Source organism: Anser brachyrhynchus (genome assembly GCF_964034855.1).
Source record: "Anser brachyrhynchus genome assembly, chromosome: 9".
NCBI lineage: Eukaryota > Metazoa > Chordata > Aves > Anseriformes > Anatidae > Anser > Anser brachyrhynchus.
Window position 1 is genome coordinate 22,413,072 of NC_137703.1, and position 22,418 is coordinate 22,435,489.

The 22,418-nt window shown below is 39.3% G+C and overlaps 1 protein-coding gene across 1 annotated transcript in view; it reads right to left on the reverse strand.

Moving 5' to 3' along the window:
• CUL3 (cullin 3) overlaps positions 1–22,418 on the reverse strand; it is a 56,047-nt gene that overhangs the window by 32,649 nt on the left and 980 nt on the right. The window contains exon 2 of the mRNA XM_080604405.1: positions 6,779–6,976. Coding sequence (XP_080460531.1) covers positions 6,779–6,976 — 198 coding nt within the window. The remainder of the gene's footprint in view (positions 1–6,778; positions 6,977–22,418) is intronic.

A 22,418-nucleotide genomic window follows, 5' to 3' on the forward strand; every position in this document is an offset into this window, starting at 1 on the left:
AGGCTGCTGATTGTGTCAGACCACGTTCTAAACATTAGCAAAACCGGGAACACTTGTTTTCTTTACTGGAGAGCAACATTTCCTTTGCTCCTCTCATTTCAAAATACAACTAATTTACTAGAAAAATAGACCAAAGGCTACTGTTTTCTGCATACTGGAAGAACTTCATTGCAAATACATCTCAACAGTTTGGGACAATCTGCCGGTGCATCTGTGGTGCCATCGCTCCCCCCACCTGTCCGTGCCAACCTGTCACCATGGCGGGGCTGCTGCCCATGCAGCTCTCCAACCGCGACCACTTGCTGCCACAGGCAGAGCCCAGAACCAACACCCAACGGCTGCCAGCACCTTACTGCAGTGCTGGGGAGGATCTCCTTCCAAATCACCCTGCAGTACAACCTCCCCCCCATCTGTGCTTCACGTCACGTTAAGTGTCCTATACCTTACAAGAGAGGCATGCTCGGGGGCCAAGAAGCAACAGTCCTGATCCAAGTTGATAGTTAAGACTCCAAGAAGGCTCTGGCCAGCTCCTGATCCATCAACCCACATCCCAGAGTCCTTGCACACACACAAACACCCACACACCCGAGACACATCATTCTGTCATTTAGGCTTTATTAAGTTACTAGGCAAAAACAGTATACCAAAAAATAAAATCAGTCTGGCATGCAACTATATATACTCCAACAACTTAGACAGGCAAACCAAAAACACAGCATGGCATTTCATCCAGACACTACGGTCTCTTCTCAATAAGCTGCAAAAGCTCATCCCACTAATATTCACCCTGTTAACAGTAACTGAAACTAGGTTTGCTTGCAAGTTGTTCAAGGTTCTGAAATCTTCCAATTCCTGCTCTGCAGACATTCCTCTGCAAGGCCTCTCCTTGCTTTTGGAAAACACAAGACGCAGGCATAATTCACAGTCAGTGCTGCCTAGCTGGCTCATTCTCTCTGGTAGTGACTGTCATTTACCCTTCAGTCTCCCAAACGTATGTGCTGCTGTCATCCTACCTACGTGGCTTTTAGCTAAAATAGAAATGTGCATTAAAAACTTCATCAGCCTTGTAAAGAGTAAGCCAAATCTCCAAGAAAAAGAAAAAGAAGCATGACATCTCTGTTTCACTTCCTTAATCGATATGAAGAAACCTTGGAAAAGCAATTCTTTTGTGGATCGGCCACAGCAGTGAAACTTAGCAAAGAAAAACTAAAAGCACAATTCATTTACAAGTACAGAGAATCGGGATAGGGATCAATCAGTTTTACTCCAGTATATGAAAGACCATCATAGGACACTTCAAAGATCTCTACAACACAGAGCTACTGTGCCTTTATAATTACACACATCCATCACAATAATCCTACTAGATTAGCCAGCGCCAAATCACGTGTCAGCTGGTAAACAAACAGGGTGCTCAGCACCAGGTAGCAATGACGACTTGCTTCCAAGCAGACGTGAGAGCTCTCGGATCCGCACCACCTTACCTTTGCCCCACGCACTGTGCCATACAGCTTTCTGCAAACATGCTTTAAGTCCAGCGATGGGGCTGTATGGCACAAAGCTACCCTCAGAGTCTCTCTGGAAAACTTCCCAATGACACTCTCCTCAGTTTATTTTAAGCTGCAGACAGGTTTGGAAAAAAGTTCTTGTAGTTGCTACAAAAGACACCCCAATTGTTGTTTACAACAGCTGTCCAGTTACGACGTGTTGAATACATTCCTTGTACAGGCCATGAATGCAACCCTATTACAGGAAGAATACTATAAAGCACAACGCACCACAGCCAAGCAAGAGCCCGGAATAAAACTGCTTCGGTGAATAAATAACTTTCAGTGTAAAAAAAACCTGGACATTGACACTTTTCTATAGAGAAGGAAGCCCTTCAGAGACAGCTGCTGCTCTTCTAAAGCCTTAAGAAAATTTCAGTCTGGAAAGTTTCATCAGCAGAATGTTAGGTTCAATTAACTCAGCTTGTAGTGAGTGCTGTAACCACCTCTGCAGTCACGCAGTAAACTGGCAGGCATATCCAGCATGAATAGGACTGCCAAGGTACAGTCTCAAAGTAAATTAGCAGCTTCATAATCTATGTAAGGTCTTATATTTGCAATTAGGAAATCTTGCTTACGACTCTAGGCTCAACTATATTTTATAATGGATATGGCTCCTAGGAAATACAGCACACGCACATACAAAATCTCTTAAGAATAGTTTGCTGGCATAAGCTTTCAATACTTTTAAGTAACTCTCTATTAAGTGTACACAAAGCAGGCTCGGGGCCTAGCATTCTCTGTCTTACAGCATCTTGATGCAGCAGCATGACGAGTGCAAGGATGTGATCTGCAGTACTCTAAGGACAGGCTGACACAGACGGAGCCCTCTGCGGGGAGCAGCAGTATAGGAAGGCATTTTCTAACCTAAGACCTCAAGGTCCAAGAACTTTTATTACAGAATTTCATCTTGTACAGAAGTCCAAACAGTGCAACGGTCCAAAAATCGCAAGACAGTATTCTAAAATATTCAAGTTTCAGCTAAGTTAGCAGGTTGACTGTGATGTTACCAGAAATGTTTGTTCAACCATGCAGCAACTATCCTTTAGATAAAAAAAAAACACAAAACACTGAAAACCATTGATTACTCTGAACTGCACTCGCTTTGTGTCTGTTCCATCTCACCCTTTTGCCCTCCATATAACTGAAGACTCACACAAGAACATCCTAAAATATTAAGGACAGAAAGATAAGGGTAGACAATACTTCATATCTTGTCAGCCAAGTGTACAGCAGACCCTAAAGCTCACTAATTCATCTCCTACACAACTCCTCATGCATAATTCCCCCCCTAAATCACAGACACTGTGGAAATCATCTCTTGAATTCCCTTGGAGGAGATACCTGTCTTCTCCCTGCAGCACCACGACAGCAAATGTTAAAGCTTGCCAAGGATCGCAGAGAGCCCCAGAGCAGACACGCTGCCTTTCATCCAAACCTGCCCCAGCACTCCCTAACGTTCCCCCTGCATCCAGCAACGACCCCACAAGGACTGGCTCTGTGCTCCTTACCAAAGGGCTTTCTTGGATGCCTTTCATTGCTACTACCGTGAGATAACATGCACTGCCATTGATAAACTCCATCAGTTGTATCAGCAAAGACTATGCTGTAAAGCACTCTGGCATGCCAACAACAGGCAGCAAGGGAAGCGTTTGATAAGATTTCCCATATCCCAAGAATCTCTTCCTTTTCACTAAGGCTCTAGTATCTCCCCGACCCAGCATGTTTCAGCCCATTTAAGTGTAGGACAGTCCTTGGCGTTTCTGAATCTTTGATGTGCAGAATACTCTGGCAGCGTTATCACCTACCAAAAAAATACTCTGTTGGGCTTGGCCAACAAATCCATCAATCAATCCCTCTGCCTCATGCACAATTTATAGAATTGATTTGAGTCTGGATTTCAGACTGAAATGCTCATCAAAATGAAGGGAATTTTAAAAACATTATCCTGCAAACTTCAGGATTTTCTATTCTAGTAAGTGATGTTAAAGAGCCGCAAACTAAGCTTTGTCAGCATTTTGTTGTTGTTTTTTAAAATACTTTTACAACATTTATGTGTTGAAGGAACAGACAAGGATCAAGACGTGAAGTGTCCACATCGAGCTACAGCAATGCCAAACGACAAGAAAGGAGGCAATCAGTGAAACCTCAGATGCACAAGAATTAAATGCACCCCGTTTCATGCTTGAATTAAGGTAAAAGGTTTCAGTGCATTTTATTCATTTTTTAACTTGATTTTAGATGTACTATAATAATAATGTCAATATACAAGCAAAGACAAGTTTTATAATGTTTTTATTTTGTGGTAAATACTCAGTTGTTGAAGACAGCTAACTCCTACCAATTACGCGGAGTAAGCTCCTTGGCTTACTACCTCCTTCACCAAGCACGGTGATCCTAACTACAGGCTGCTGGGGTCTGCAAGTTCAAAACCAAGCATCCTTCACAGGAACTTTCCTATGTGCTTTTATCTTGTATGCTTGTACTGTGTTTACAGCCTGTTGAATTGTAAATAAAGTGATAGGTGCAAAGACGGCACATGGCATTGTGCTTTCTTGCTTAGACATTAAATATTATTCTTTAGAATTTCTTTCTAATAAAAATAATGGATAAGTACAACTTTCATCTAGCAATTACACAAGCATAGAGGATAAATAGAGCTCTTAACAATACCTCACCAAAAATAAACTTTTGCTTTCCAAGCTTGGCAACTATTTTTTAAAAACATCTGAATACAATGCCTCTGCTTAGTCTCTGCATCTACTCTTCATTAACCTGCATGACTGGAATACTATAGGAATACAATTTTTTTGCAGGAAGATAACCAGTAGACATAAACAAAAAGTAGCAATTCTGTTTGAAGGTTTCTTGCAATTCAAAACTTGTATTTTGTTCCTTATAACCACTGCCTGCCTGTTCTTTACTGCAACCTAACCATTTCTGAAAAGTGTCATTTTGATGAAGTTAAACAGATTTCATGAACAACATTTCAGCTGGAAAAATTCCCCTCTTCTACACTCTAGCACCGTTGATTCTCTGAATATAACTTTACAGAGATTTGTGGCTAAAACTTTTATTGTTAACTAGCTACTTCACATCTAACAGAGAACTGCTCTTGGAAAGAACCACTGAAAACACACGATTCCTCTAAAATTTCTGTTACATGAAGTGTGAGGTTAAACAAAACCATTGTTTTATCTATTTTATAACAAGTACTAACAATAATGAGATGCGATTTCAGAACTGATCCTATTCTTAACAAACAATGAACTATTTTTCCATACTTCCAGCTATTACTACCTAACATAACATCCTCAAGCAAAGTTCACCAAAAGGGACAAGGCTTTGAATCCCCACTATTTTATTTTTTATTTTTATTTTTTTAAGTTCTATCCCAGGATTATTTAACTTATAGGAAGGCGTTATCAGACATCTGAATAATATAGCTGTTTTAACCTTAGAGCATTTAGCTACTAAAACTCAGTATTTATTCCTTCTATTTAAAACAAAACTTTTGCTCATCTGTTTTTCTGTTACCCATGCACACAGATACCAATTGATTAATCATGTTAAAGATCAGAGTACTATAGCACTGGAAAAAAAATTTAAAGCATCAGAAAAGTTAGGATGAAGCATTAGAAAGGCGTTTCTCTATACTAGTATCTGTACAAGCCTCTCAGGCAGTGCAGTGATAGCACAAACTCACAGGATCTCCTGCTCTTTTGTCACTTTGCCAGTTAATGCTTCAGAATAGTGTTTTTGCATATGGATAATTTAAATAGAATAGTTAGAAAGAAAGACAAGCAGCTTTCCTCAAATTAAACCAGGATAAACTCAAACCTAAGAAAAAAAGTTTAGTGACCTAATTATTATCAAATGTAGACGATAAAAACACAGGCATATACACAAACAAGGCATAGAAAGCCTCAGGAACGTAGGTATTATGAAAACAGAAGTGTTCGAGACTCACAAATGCACTACAATTAGTCATAAAATATTGAGCCATTTCACACAGGATGTTTCCTCTCATGCAAATGGTTAAAAAACAACACACACCAACACATAAACAAAGTAGGTTTTAGACTATGCTTATCAGAACCATACCTTTGAAAACTAAGATTTTAGAAAAGAACTGATTTTCACCTGTGCCACAGCAATAGCACTTCCATGCGTAGTGACAGCAGCATCTCCACGTAACCGACACAAAAAGCTTCCTGAGCATTACACGTTATTTAGGCGTAAACCTCCCATCCACCCTCTGCACTCCTGCCACAAGTAAACATCCAAGATACACGATGGCAGATGACTTTCCTAATTAAAAGTTGTAATAAGAGGACAAAAATCTGACACTCCATCTGAACCCACAGACAGTATATGGGATCAGAGTGGCCGTGCATTTCTTTCCAAAGATAGGAGGTCTGAATGTTACCACAAGAAGTACAGCATCTTCCCTGGACTTCAGATCCTATTACCTCTAAATATTATCCATACTCATAAAAAGTGAGCTTCAACTTGGTTTCAGTAACACACTTAACCATCAACCCTAAATTCTACCCACCAAAGCTAGAGAGATGGTTCCGTGGTTTTACACAAGATGTGAAGAGCCCTTTCCTGAGATGATACACATCTTCGGAAATAGAAAATTTCTGCGTGTCGTTTTGACTGAATTACATGGCTTTGAAAAGGTTGAAACGATAGAATGCGGACTGCTCAGGACTTTTGTTGCTGTTGAGCTGTGTTTTTGCATATTGCCTACTGCCTCTCAAAATTGTGTAATCCTAGCACAACTCTCTCATTAACTTGTGAATTAGTTCATTTGCCCATAACAAACAGGTTGTTGCACAGGTATTTATTTTGCTTCACAGATGAAAAACAATCCAAACTGAGTTCTGAGAAAGTCACAAAATGCCTTCGAAATGCTTTTTTAGAAAAAGACAACAACAAAACGGCATGGCTGCATCGCAGCAGTGATGCTTTAGCTCGAGTTGTTTCCTGTTTTACACTTTCAAAAACTTCCTATGGTGCGCCCTCCATCTGTAACTTGTAACAAAAACTATCTGGAACATGAAGTAAAGTAAGCAGCAGGAAGTTAGCTCTAAACCACCATTTTTTTAGGGTATCAATTGAACAGCTTCAACGAAATGTTACACGGTAACATTAGATTATAGTCACTTAAATAACTGAACAGAATGCTTCCGTATAAGGGACTTCAGTTCATAAAAATGACATACCTTGTTTATGAGATGCTCAGTGACCACTTCCCTCAGTCCAGTGTAGAGTTTTTCTCCGTGTTTATGCAACACCATTGTATAGGCATTCCTATATAGCTCCTCGAAACTGAGACCACTATTATTCTTACGCTGGATCTCTTGGATGGCATTTTTTAGGAGATCCCAAATGCTGTTTACATACTTCTCATCCATAGTCATCTGTAACAATAAAACAAGACATCATTGTTTAGAATCAAGATAGTTACCTTCAGAAGTTATAGCTCTAGAAGCAGCATCTGCTTCTGCCACATTTTGTTGATTCCAACTTTGTTTTTTTATCAAAACGGTACAGATGAAACTGGTAGGGTTTTCAAGAAATAGTTATGAAAACTATCATTTGTAAAGGCTTAATGTTTTCTCCTCTACACCCGCAAATCCACAGAACCCAACTCCAGATTCCATGCAGGTATTTGTGGCTGTGAGTCTTCCCTACTCTTCCTCCACAGAATAATAACGAAAATTAATTTTCCTCCCATACTAACATGCTGGTCAGCATCGCACCAGTCATACTAAAACACTGATCTGCTTAACCTGACTCCAAATCAACTTGTACCATAAAAGATGATAATGCCTGACACAGAGCTAGCAATCTCATTTAGCCATCTGCTTGAGCTAACTAGGTATTCTTTATTTACTGCAACGTACTAAAGGCCAAATAATTATGTGCCTAAGATTCAAATGCTTACAGATGTTGTTACTAAATCCCTTAAATCTCCAAAATTAACAGCTGTATTGAACAAGGTTCCCCTGCACAAGATTAAATAACCTGCTATAGGATATGTATAAGGCTCTAACCAGAACATGCATGACCCTCCTCTGTTATTCAGACTATGTGTACTTCAGTAAATACACTAAATAAAAACAGTACCAGTACAGAAAAAAAATCAGTGAAAGAAAATGTTATAACAAAGTCTCAACAGAACACCAAAACAATTTTTGTCCATTGCTATCTAGTGATTCGTGTGAAACAGTTTACAATGGTGTTTTACCAATCCCAGTTATTTACCGAAACCAAGTGCTTCAAAATATGATGCTATCTGGATAAAGCAGCATTTGGGATGGCACAGGCTCAAAGAAACACAGCAACAAAGTTGCTGATGGTATTGCATAAAGTTTGATCTACTCAAGCTCCATCACCCAACTGAAAGAAAATCCACTTTAATTAAAGCAAATTTAAAATATGATTTTTAAAGATACTTTTGGTTTACTTTATATGAGGAGGACTTGATCTAGCCTTTTACACCTAAAGAAAAACGCTGAGGAGGAAAAAAAATACTTCTCCCAGAATTACTGTAGAGAAAGAAAATACCCTTGATTCCAGCAATACCATAAAAGCACCCTTGAAAATAAGTAAGTAAAAAAGAATGGTATGACAGCATAAAGGAAAACCATAACCCACCCTGGTATATCTCCCTTCTCCCTCCCCTTCCACCCAAAAACCACAAAGTAAGGAGAGGAAGGACACTGAAGACTAGATTGCATTTGTAGTCAAACACAATCATAAACAGAACAAAGTGAAACAAACACTATCTCCCATCCCCCTAGTCTTCAGGAATTTTGGTTAAAAACCAAAGGTTTTCATTCCAAAAATATCCCCATCATTCACCACTTTCTCACTCTCCTGATAACAGAGTCTCTAACCTACTGATACGTACACATCCGAAACTTGACAGATATATCAATGTCTGTCTAAAAAAAAAACAAAAACAGATCTCACACACATTGAGAAATTCTTAGCTCCCTATCTTCCAGAAGCAATAGCACAGAAATTGAACGTCCCCTCCCCTCCACACACACACACCTTGCTCATTCTCCTACCTGTAATATCGAAAGGTCAGTTATTTTCCTTTTAATTTGCATCTGCTACATTGGTGCCTCTTCAGGGAAATGATTTTCTAAAGTCTTCCTGAACAAGCCATTTTACAAGTACTGATAATGAAGTCAACTGTTTAGACAGCAATTGCAGACAGCGATCCACGTAAAAGCCTTTCAGCTTTTCTTTCACAAAAATGCCATTCTGTTTTCAAACAAAGCAGACTCTCAATGCAACACCTACCTATGCCATCTTCTCCCCTTGCTAATCAAAAATCCCTCAGCCAACATGACTTTTTTTTGTGTCTCTACTGCAATTTAATTGCTTACCACATTTAAACAAATATATGATCTATATAAGTCAGGCAAATCTCCAGCCACTAGTTTGGGAAGGTATTATATAGCATTGCTGGTTGTTGGTCAGTCAGGAAACATTTCTGTACGTTAGAGATAAGCATTACATCTAATAATTCAGATCTGTTCAGGAAAAGAAAAAATGGGATAGTTCTTCTACTTTTAATTCAAATGCTATCAAAAATGAAGGAATAGTTGCAATATTTGCTCCAAATTCACTGAAGTTAAGTGCAACATAGAACTTTCTGCCACTTAAACCACACACCAATCTGCCTGGGAAGCACAAGAAAGATTCATAAAAGGTAATTTCAAAGAGTTTACTTCTCCATGGGATAAATATACAGGTATATTTTAAATGATAGCATAAACTTATTACCATATAAGATCAAACATAAAGGACTCTGCTGCTCAGTGCACCTTCCTATTCTGCTACTGACTATTTAGATTGCTATCTGTGATGTTCTGGGGGAAACAGGTTTGCTGAAGCTCTAAGTTATCAGGTTAGAAGAGCCCCGTCTTCCAAAAAAGATCAAACTTCACCAGCTTGTTTGCATCAGTGCTTTCCAGCAAATCAGAGATGGTAAACACTTTAAATAACTCTGCCTTATCAGACAGTAGAGTTTTTGAAAAAAAAGTTATTTCCTCCCCACTAGTGAAAGTGGTTTAACTTTGAACTGCCACTGTATCACCTTCAAAGTTGTGTAAGAACTGCAATGCCTAGATCTACTCTTGGATTACGAGCTTGAGGTTCACCTTTTTTCATACTCTTTCCTTAAATTAGACTTGTACACGGATTAAAAAAACACAAAAAGCAAAAAAAAACAAGCAATAAATAAAATTAGTTCATGGTGCCACTAAACCACTTTTTCACCTCTCGGAATTTTGTACCAAAACATCTCTAAAAAATCTGTTAGAGAATTATAATCCCAATCACCCTGTAGAGATCATCCAGTATAGATTTACACAACTCTCCAGATCCCAACTAACAGCAAAGCCTTTGTGTGATCCTCTTCCACAAACCTGAATACAGTATCAAAACCCAAATGTTCTTGCAAGCTCATTCCCAGATTTCTTCTAACGGCCACATATTAGAAAAGTGAACTGCATGGCTGCAATACAGTTGTCACACTTGTGCCTTCTATTCTAGCAGATTTTAGCAAAAGCTGAATTTCTGTTCCTGCTGGTGCTTCTCGGGGAAAAAAAAAAAGACAGGTTCAAAAAAAAGCATTAAAAGCAAAATCCCAATAATTTCAATAATGCTTACACCCAGTTTCACAAAAAGATAGTTAGAAGCCAACGTCCAAAGAGAGGAAATGTATTAATGTACTCCAGTTTATCTGAACATTACCTTTCTTGGGGAATGGGCAAGAGATCAAGTCCATCATTGGCAGGAGAGATGTCTGTTCGTAACAAGCCACTAGTTGGAAAACTTCCACAAACTGCGGCTCTAATGCTAGTGATTCAAAAATACAGCTTGAACACAAACATCTGAACTCAAAGCAAAGCAGAAGTACATCTTGAGGAAGTTAGACTGCACTTTCATGTATACTGATATTGTAGTCATTTCACAGAAAAAAGTCTGCAAAGGACTCAAAAGGTCCTTTATTCCACAGTACTGCCACAATGCAGAATCAGATGTATGTGCTGCCTTTAACAATAGTTTGTCTATCCTATCAAAACCTCCAAGCCTGAATCAGCAATCACTTATTCCACGAAGCTCCCACAAACATCTGATGCCAAACAGGCCACTGTTAAATTCTCAGAAGTTTTGAAAGTCTGTAAAAAGACCTGCATCAGATTTTTCCTTTTTAAATGTTGCAAACATCACTACTCAATTTTTCTACTGTAGTTTCCAGCAGGGCGTTTGCCACAATTCTACATGCTACCAAGTGAACCGGATCAATTCAGAAACGAAGAAGAGTTGCTTTGCAGTGATCAAGTTTTCAGAAACTCAACCAGCACCTGCCTCATTCCTTCCCATGACATCCTTTAGGTCTAATACCCCAGAGCAAGCACAGATTGAAATTACAGAATGCGAGTGTTTACGCTGCCTACGTTGAAGGAAGTGAGTGGATACTGGCAATTAAAGCTAGTTAGCAGCTCTGTTAGTAAACATTTGCACCTAGTAATTGCAGCCTGTTAGACTCCCTTACTTGCCAGCTGTCAGCAGACAAAATGAGCAGGGGCTGACTGCTGCCATCAGGAACTGCCACCACAGGGGCCCTGACCCACAGTCCATGAGGTGAGGGACACTGTGAAAACTATATTGTCACTTCACGACAGGGAAGTCATCAAGATGGCACTAGATAGCCTGTTACACAAGAGTTTAGCATCCTCTGCCTGAAACCTTCATTCTGGATGAAGCTTGGCTGAGGTTAACCAGAAAGCGGCAAGAGCAGCACATCTCCTGCCTCCGAACTTAATCACTACTTGAATTTTTATAAGCCCTTCTAATATTAATTTAAAAGGCAAGAATTTATGATGACAGAGATATGCAGCCCAGAGTTTGCTCCAAGAATCCTCTGAACATGGCATATTAGTTCCCTATCTTCTTCAGCTACAGAACAGATAAAAAGATACTCTCGCTAATGACAAATGGACAAGAATATTCACTCTCCTCTGGATTTTGAAATCTTTATCTCTGTGTAGTGATCGGCATACCTGGAAGAGGATACATTGGCTACACTTCATGTCCAGAAAACATCAGTATGTCAAGAATTCAACAACTCCATTACCCACACTCTGAAATAAAAACAACTGATCTCAGACAAACAACATGACCAGGCACTAAAGTCCTGAATAGTGTGTTATCTGAACAGGTCGAGACACACAGAAAAACACAAATGGAAGCTAAGAGAAGGGATAGAAAGAAGAAAGTAAGGAGCATCCTGACCTACTGGATCCTGATCTGGGTCACGAGCCCACTTTGGCCATTTGCTGAAAGAGTCACAGGAAAGTCATCACAACGTGCCACTAAAAGCAGCCCAAATAATTAGCCTTTTGCTCCTAAGTGACCTATAACAACAGTTGGAGATGATAATCCAACATCATCTATGTCTCCTGAGAGTGCCAGGAAACGCCTACTACACTATTACACTCCTTCAGAGGGCGTTTGTTTGTGGGCTGGTGGGAGGGAAGTTGTACTTGGGAGTTTGCTTATGGCCAGTTACCATTTCCAGCACTCAATATTGACACCATTTTTAATATCCGAGTCTGGTTCTTCACTCACCCTTTGGCATTCCAGCCTTACACTTGTTATGGAGGGCGACCTTTACACCAGGCTTCTCCAGATTCATCGCGCAAGGAATACTCGCGGACTGCACCGCAATCCACTCCTGGCTCAGATGAGCGGAGTAACCCCATAACGACTGAGGAAAATCAACTCTCGCCTGACACCCAGCCACGCCAAAGGGCTCAAGCCTCTGCAAACTAGACAGGACTCCATGAAAACACACACGCAGTACAAACAAAGGAATTGCAATATCTACCTGTCCTTCCCAGCTCTACCAGACTTTGCTCAAAAGTAAGCAGAATGCACAACTGAGACAACAAAAATAATCCTCTGTCAATTAGAACACCCAAGAGCTGCAGTACAGTAGGCGAAACCCCCGTCCTCCTCCCGTTCACTGAAATGAGTTCTGCAGCAACGAAAAGCCACTCTGCCAGCATGGAGCGGAAGAGATAAGTAGATTAAATAGCGATTGTTTCTCAAAAGATGGAGTTGCACCTCCCGCTCGGTGATTGATAGGGTTGGTCTACCTCCAAGGCATTGTCTGCGAGCACTGCTGGGCTCATCACAAAACAAGTGCTGTTTTGGGGTGGGGGCTTAAAAAGGAAGGGGCTGGGTTTGGTTGCTTGGTTTCAATAAATTCTACAGCAAATTGTAAGTCTTCAAGAACTTCCTTTTCTAATAAGGCCAAAGCCCCAGAAAAAAAAAAAATTTGCTCTTCCCCTCAAAAAGTAATATTTGACTGCATTATTAGCAGACCTGACACAGGAGCTTCACCACGCAGCAGCCATTTGACAGTCTCTGTGAAAAGTTTAAAACAAGTCCTTAACAAACAGAAAATGTCATACTACAGCAATGCTTTCGACATGGTTAGGAAACCCAACATATTTAAAGACAGATCAGAGACTGTTTTTTCTTCCATATTTCAGGAACAGATTCAGAAAAATGAGACTAAACCTGACCTGCCAACATACCTCAATTATTACTATTATTTTTTATATATATACACAACTTCTTTCAGTTTCTCCAAATGCCCCTCCAACTTGAATCTTGCAGATCTATGGAACAGTGTCCTGGAAGAGAGGGGAAGAATGAGAAAACTCCTCCCAGGCACCTGTTTCATGTGAACTGTGCCTATGGACTATGTAAATCTGAGCAGCCACCAGTTACTGAATAAACACAAGGCAAAACGTAATCTGAAACCTTTTGTTTCGTTGCTTTAAAAGATGCAAAAACAATCAAGATAATCTGGAGAAGCAGACAGCTCTAAATATAAACTGAAACAGAATCAGCACTGGTTCTGTGAGCACAGACATCTTTCCATTTACAGACCTTTGCGCACTTTCCCTACACTAACCCCCCACAGTATTTGTAACTACTAACATGTAACTGTGAGGACGTATTGGATACAAAAAGGCTAAGGGCAACCTTCCTCCAAACTGCTTCACAGCGTGTATCACAAGTGTGAAAGACTAAATATTTGGTCAGCTCTCGAAAGATTGCTCAAGATCAAAGCGTTACCTTTAGATAGCTATAAATAGCAGAAGCATCTGTTTCATTCAGAACAAGTCTCATGTTGTGTATTCACTCATTTCTGACACCACTGAGACTCTGATTCACTGATCCTTTCATTTTTTCCATTAGAGACACAGACTCTTGTACAGCAAGTTTAAGTCCATGGGTAAGACTCCTCTAGCTTTTTTCTCTCCTGCAGGTCCATCAGGGCTAGTCCACAAACTATGCTATTCTCTCTTGAAACCAATTTAGGATTTTAATTTGAAATTTATGATGCTCAACTTAAGAAATGCACCTTCAAATAGTCACTCATTAATACAGATAAAGGCAGAATGTCACTCATCTGTATGGGTCAACAAAAAAAAAGAGACAGCTGACCAGCCTCACTTGACTAGTAAATGAAATTAATCAGTAAAGTTAGTAAATACTGTACCTATGATTGCTTACATAAAGCTTCATCTTGCCTTTTACACACTCATCTATCTTACAATTTATTTTCCACATGACCCAAATACCTTGAAACGCACATCTACTTTAGTCAGCAAGGTCTGAAGGATCTTATCCTCCAGCAAGGATGGATGCACCAGGGGCAGGGATCAATTCCTCTTCAATATTTCAAAGATACTACTAATTATACCAGTGACTTTATCCTAAAATTAAATGCTTTACCAAAGAGGACTGCAGCATGTTATTTAATTCAGGTGCAAGTTTTTGCCCACCTGCCACCGAAATATGAAACTTGCTTAGAAAAAAGTATTAAAAAATAATAAGTAACTGTTTTTGTTCAAGCATCTAGAAAAACTGAATTGGTATAGAAACTAAAAATAGCAAGTTCCAGTTCAAAAGATAGTTGTCATTGCTACAGAATGGAAGTGCTTATACAGCCAAAGGAGCAACATTGCCCGTATTGTTAACCATGGTCCTTTTAAAAACATTCAAGGACATTTCTACGGTGCTCATTACTATGATGTCTGAAAATGGAGAATTATGAAATACCTGTAACGAAACTACTTATTTCCTAAGAACACTTCAACCTAAACAACAGTGAGGAAGAACTGCCTATAGTTCTGAAACTTCTCTTGCTAATTTGGGAAGTATTAGCCAAAGTCTAGATCTTAGTTTAAACTTCAAGAAGTCTGATCTTTCATGTTTAACTTTGCAAGGTAACAAAAGAATTTTTAGACAGGAAATAACTTTTTGGTTTATTTCAGTAATCCTCCTACTTCTGACTCTGATTTCGTACTGATTGCACAAAAAATATAGCAGGTCAGGACTGCTTAACACTCCCCCCAGTCGATTCTGAATGAAACAGAGTAATAAATACAAAAAATTGACACCAAAGCTGTTTTCATCTCTCCTGCCCAAAAGGATAAAAATGGGTATCAGTATTCTGAAGAATACTGAGAAGTTCAGAGTCCTCTTGACTCACTTCAGAAGTAGTGATCCTAAGACAAGTTTCCTTAAATTAAAGTTATGGAAAAAATATGAAAGGTTTGTGTAACAGAAGAAAACACGTTGCTGAATGAACTACAATGGGTTTAAGGTTTCTAACCTATGCCAACTTGGTGTTAAAATATTTGAACCTATTTAGGACAGCAGAAATGGAATGAAGAGCTGGATTTCAGGGAGCAAACCGTCCACCTCCTCTGTCCGCAGAATGCCAGATATTTAGAGGGTACTTGGGAGACAAAGCTAGCTCTGCACAGCAAGAGCTCAGCTCTGTGTCCATAGCTGTCACACAGGCTCTTGAAGAAGGTGAAATGACAGTGAAACAGAGGCACAAGGTTTTGCAAACTTACTGGGCCTTTCACCGTTTACAAGCAAGGCCCAGAAGTGAATGAAATCATTTAGTCATTCAAGTCATTTAACATTTCACTCCACAATAAAATCGTTAGAACAGCCCAGGTCATACTTTTCAAACTCTGAGGACTACGTGAACATGAGCTAACTGCCACAAAGTAAGCCCGACTGCAAATTTTCACAAAGCAGCTTACTTGCTGACGGGCCGCGCGCAGGCCCTCACACTGCAGGAGAGGGAAGGTGCCTCATTCCTCTTCCACTGCAACGACTTCCAACATACTACAGACCTTAGAGCTGAAAGGAAACTCCATCTGTAACCCAACAACAAAAAATGCTGGAGCTCCAAAATGTCGGCAGGATTTAGGTCCCTGACTCCTTTTAGGGCCCGGGCGCAGGTTTGCCCGTTCGGGCCGAGGAGTGCCAGGCGTTGCCTTCCAACCGCCCTAACGGCCCGGGGCTGCCCGCCCGCACACCCGCACCACTCCCATGCCTCTGCCAGCAGACTTTGCAAATCTCTTACGCTAACAGCTTGTATAATATTAAAACTATAATGCCTTTAAAGCACGGCAGAGATGTCGTGTGTCCAACTCCCAGCTGAAGGCCGCCGGGGGGAGAAGAGGCCCGCAGCTTGTGTGGAAGCAAGAGGCCTGCTCCTCCTCAGGGCGCCATTTCCCTGAATGAAAAACCCAGTAGGGCCTCGGCTTCCCAGCCTCCGTGGCCTGAATTCGGAAGGTTTCCTGGAACCACAAATGGCCCATTCCTTGCTCACTTCACTTCAATGCAAGTCCCACAAGAACCAGTTTGTTGGTCTTTTTCCTCGCCCCCTCAATTAACCTACAAGTAGTTCAGTATTTTACAATTGTTCAAAAATCAGCACAACTTAAAGAGGAAATCTATGAAACGCGCTGCAGTGTATAGAGATTGCAGCCACATTCCCCAAAGCCATTTCATAGCAAGAAACTAAATAATCTACTTGGAGAAGAAGGGAGGGGTGGACTTTAAAGGTTTGGGGAGCTTGCTGACAACTTCTATTCCCAATGATTACAGCATTAATAATCCAAAACTTTTATATGAGATAAAATAAAATCTTATGGTAGACAGAGGACAACAATAGAATTTTTTTTCAGTTTACTTGAGAGAGGGAAAGGAAGAAGATACATTTAATAAATCACTTATAAATACACACGTAATCAATACCACTGCATGCTGACAGAAAACTTTCCTTGTGGGTTTTGTTCAGGTTTGGATTTTTCTTCTTTTTTTGGGCACTATTTAGTGTATACACCATGATCGAAATCAGCAGTGCCTACAAGAGCGAAACTAACACTGAAAGAAGTGCAACAGAAAAACAAATCCAGAACTACACATGGAAATATACCCACGTATATAGCAATGTGAAAAAACAGGTCCAATCAGACAGCACCAATACTTTAAAAATAAAGGCAGTGTAAAAATAAGACAAGCCTTAATTTCAATATAGATTTTTCATAAACAAAATACAAGAAACACATAGCCCACACTTATGCTACATGTAGTATAAGAACTGGATATGTTTTTTTATGAGATAAGCTACAGTACAACTTTATACCATATTTGTAATTTGAAAATACAAATGAAGACAAACATAACTTATTAGTATTAAAACAAAAATTGGCATTTCCACAGACTTCATCCACAGCTATAAACAAATAAAGCAAGTTATCTGTGTGCATTTTACATACAATTAGGTCTTAATGTACAAGAAGATGGTTTCAGCCCTTTAAACACTAATTTTCTGCATAACTGATTGAAGAATCCAGTCAACCCCTCAGCAAGCACCATCCAAATGTAAATATTTATTACAATTTTGTCCTCCTTGCTGTACTCAAGTACTAAATGTAGGCTTTTTTCCTTGCCTGAAGTCTGTGTGTTAAAAGTGTCTGTACTGGAGTTCTTTTGTTAAATCACCTAACAGTGGTTACTTCTGCTGATATGCCAGACTTTGCACTTCTACAAAAGAATCATTAGTGATTTAAAAGATTCTGCTGACTTTAACTGAATTTCAGAAAAATAAAATAATCATGTAACAAAAAAATGTTCAGGCATGCTACAATTTTATATTCCAATGCTTTTCTGTTCCTTGTTTCCTCACAAAAAGCAATTTACAATGAGAAATAGAAGCTCCCTGCTTCTCAAGAGCTGGTTTTCTGCGTATACAGCTACTAGAAACCAAAGACAACATCCGGCCATCATAAGCACAAGACCAAGAACCCGTGTTGGAACATCACAGGATTACTGTGTTTTGTGAATGAACTCATTTGAATTATCTTAAGAAAATCTGTCCCAATCTATCGCAAAATGCTTTCACCACATACAGACAGATTCAGACACCATAGATCAGTCACGGTGATGAAAATGTAAAAGCTCCCGCACTAAGACTACCTGTCCTACAGATCAAAGCCAAAGACTTGAGAACACGCATTTGAAACTCTGAGAAATGGTGTCGTGTTAGGCCATGCACACACCTGTGTGGAACAGAAAAGAGAAGCATTTTCAAAAATTATAACAATAATAATTTTCTGAGGAAAAAAATCTTCTAGCTTTGTTATGTACTATTATCGTAACCTCGTGTAGAATACCAGAAAACATCGATCAGTCTTATAGCAGCTCTCAAAGCCCTCTTACCTATGGCTATCTAGCAGGGTAAAAATGGTAATTCCTGTTTAATAACATGCTGCTATACAACACGACCATGGGAGGGTGAGGCGGTGGAGAAACCTACCAAGCCACTCAAAAAGCACCGATTGAATCAGCCAGTATAAAATCTTAACAGATTTTTAACAGAATGCCAGTGCATTCTGGTTTATACTTTGCTTGATTTTTTCATGTGAATTTCAAACGCAGGCAAGATGCAAAAACAGCAGTTGTCTTTCCAGTGCCACTCAGGGACACTTACTCAAACCTCAGACCATGTGGACTGACGACTGCTCAGAACTTAAGACCTGACAAGGAAAGTTCAGAAGCTACCAAGAGGAAAAACAAGAAAACTTGAGACTGAACCCCAAGTATCTACAGAACTAAGAATTTCTACTGAGATTAGGTTAGACCACAACTAAAAGAAAATACTTACAGTGTGTTAGATAAAATAAAACCAAGAACCCATAACAATTCAAAGGCTACCTTGGAATTAGTGTTAGCATCTCCTCAAAATACTACAAGTAACACATAGCATTTAATTCAAAAAAAATCTGTGGAAACTAGAAGACTTTCATAAGATTAAATGTCCAATAAACAGCAAATATTTCTGTAATTGTAGTTTATAGCAAAACAATACCTGTTTCGTTTGAATAAGAAACAGTGTTTTAATTTTTTGGTCTGCTTTACTTCTAAGTTTTAAACCTACTAAAATTTTGGTTGCAAACATTAACTTATTACTGCTGTATGCACTATGTGGGTTAAGAGCCAAGATGCTCTTGCAAATACTTATTCGAGAACCTAAAGCAAGTGAGATTCACAAAGCCAACCACAGAAAACCATCAAGTTCACTGGGCGGTCCGCTGTGAATTGCAGCACTCAGTGGAGTTACATTATTTTAATCAGAGCTGGAAAAGCCTGCAGTAAACCATCCTCCAATTCTGTCCTTATCCTGTCCTCCATGTCTGCCCATTCACACTCAGCAATACAGCAGATATGTTCTGAAGGTTAAGCCAAAGCAGAAATACAAATATTGCTTGTATAATCTGAACGTATAGAGATTTAACTGCAGCTCAACATGTTTTCTAGGCTCTATCTGCTATAAGATGTTCAAGTAAGATAAAAAAATTTACATCAACTTCTTGAATTGATAGATCTACACATTGCAGGTTGGCAGCATAAATTTAACAGACCTCATATCGACTTGCATCATAAATTCTCCAAGATTCAAAACAAACCACAGAAGTCAGCACTCCCTGAAGGGGGGACGGGGACCTTTTGCCTATACAAAGCCTTGAACAAGTGGCTGTTAGATCTGAAGGGAAAGGAGCAGCACCAATGAAGATGTGAGCCTTAGTACTTCTTATGTAAGAGTTGAAGCCACTGACTTCTTCCTCAAAAGGAGTTCTGAAATCTCAGAAGTAACATCAATTGATAAACTGGGTTGAAAGTGGCCTTTTTGCATAAGACTGCATGAAACGAGAATTTTCTTGGGCACAAGTATTTCAAATAAAATGAATCAGTGAAGCTTATATATACACACTTGAAAGACTCATTCTATCTCAAATGCATGCGTAGGATCTGTCTAAATGCTTTCCAGAATTCATAATGTAACCATATAATAGTGATTCACCAGAATAGATAGTTCTGAGAACTGGCAAAATACTATTTTGCAGCCTTGCTCTAGAGAGTGAAGACAGCTCTGCAGGAAATGAAAATGATTAAAAGCACTGAGGAAAAAAACACATTATGAAGATCAAACCCAATAACCTACATCAGGTCATGCTGGTTTTCAGAAAGATCTATCCCACCAGTTTTATGGTGACCACTAACATATCAATTTACAAGAGTTAAAAAGAAAATAAAGGTCATTCATTCTAGCTGAATGTTACTTTAATAAAATTTGAAAACTAATTCCCAAATGCTTCCTGAATTCTCATATACTGTTTATTCTTACAAGAATAAACAAGTATGTGCCCTTTTTTTTTTTTTAAACTTACTAAAACTCTTCCATCAAAACCCATTTAAGGCTATTATTTTCACTAACTAACAACAAAACTTGCAGGAAACCTAATTTATTATACACTCTAGATCACAGTTGTAGATATCTCTCCAAGAGCTTCAAGTGCACAACTGTCACTCTTTGGTACCACTTTTCACAGGTCAAGTAAATCATGTCAACATTAGATTTGCTGCAAGATTGTTTCGAGAACTCTTAAAGTATTCCTTTAGCCAGCACTAGCGGGTTCACTGAGAGTTAAGCAGTGCGAGACCACCTGAGACCCGAGAGTACTTTAAGCTGGGGAGGGTGTGGAAGACAACCTCTAGCACGTCTCCACAACAGGGAGCCACGAATACATGTTTTGTAGCAGTATCAAATCTGTATTTTTTGCACATACACACACTACCTTTTAGCAAAAACACTACTGTACTCCAAATAATACAAAAAAATCTTACAAACTATATTAACTTACATCGCTGACAATTCCGTGACATTTCATAAACTATGCCACGTAAAAGGGACGGAACGCGTGCGGATGGAGTTACCGTAATATTGCTGGGCTCCAGGAACCTTACCCGTCCAATCTGGCTACTTCTACTTTAATACAATAGTCAGTAGCTACCTCCGTGCGAGAATCCAGCTAGAACAGGTAGACCTACTGTGGGAAGATGATCAATATGAAGCAAATTGAACAATTTGAAGCAATCCACAAAGTCACCTCTGAAAGCACTCGATTCAGTAGCGAGCAGAAGCACCAAATTTGAGATAAAAGAGCGAAGATCAGTGACTGAAGTACAGATAGTACACGTTCTAAATATAGATTCTATCCTGCACACAGATGTAACCTCATTGACACGAATAATCCCACTGCAGTCGCTGGCACTATTTGCAGGACCAAAGATACACAAACACTTAGGTCTCTGCAAAATCTCTGTTAAGATTTTTACATGAACTATAGTTATTGCCTTCTGCAATTAGGAAAGATGAAGCCCTCCAGCTCTCTCAGCCAAGTGCATGCTTCTTCTCCATAAACGCTTCATCAACAGGATTGTCAACAGAACGTCTTAGAAGAAATCTACTGAAGGGAACACCTGAAAAAGTGCTGTCAACAGACGTCATCCAACATTTGAGATCTGCAGGCCTCGATGCCTATACATACTTATTGAATTACTTTAGGGAGAAGATAATTTGGGGGAGGTTTTTTTGTCTCAATTTTAGGACTTCAACCTAGACTTGTTTTAAACAGATGAGAAAAAAGGAAAAACAATGCTAGCAAGAACAATTTCAGAAGAAAAAAATGATGACAGCGCTTGAATTTCCATAAGAGCAGAGCTCTGTATGAGCATTCCTAACCACCAACCTAATTTCACGTGCTCATTTACACAAGTGGTGAAACAAATAAAACACAAACTCAAGTTTATTCCATTGCTAAATTGTCCTTTATTGGCTGAACCACTGCTACATATTCACAGTTGAGATAAATGAATCTGTTTATCAAATTAGAAGAATGCTATTTTTTGGGGGGTGTAGTTTGATGTAAAACATACACACTGTTTTTATCATTTTTTTTTTTTCTATGCAATTTTCCTACTACTTGTCAGTAACGCCCTGGCCACGCTGAAGTAATTCTTTATTTCTATGGCATAAAATTTCCTAAAATAAACTGACATTCTTGGAAAAGACTATTTTAAAAAAACTATGTAATTTAGAAATTAAAAACCTTTCATCAGCTAAAATTCACGTTTCATAGTTCATTTTTTTATTTTGACTTTTACCACTAAACGCAACTGTCAATGATTAAAAGCAGAGGGAAGAGTAAGATGAAAGTAGTAAGTCAGATTGCTGTAGCTGGACAAACTGTTGAAAATATAGAGAATTCTGTAATTTCATCAGCGAGATCTCTGATGAAGCAAATTTATTGATATATTCCTTGCCAGTGAACTAGGACAAACAGGTATGTCCAGTTTCTTTATAAAGGCAAGGCACAGTGGCTCTGCACTACTGCCTACTGGGATCAGACATAACATCAAAAAGTTACGCTAAACCTTACAAGCCAGTGACTCAACTAAGTATCTCCCTTTTAACATAGACACCTATGAACACACACACATGCACGCGCTTCCTGGCGGTCCTCGGGCTGAGCGAAGATTTTCGATTCCTCTCGCTCCTCCACGCCATTAACAGTAGCGGAGTTGTTATTCTGCTGCGAGCTTTAA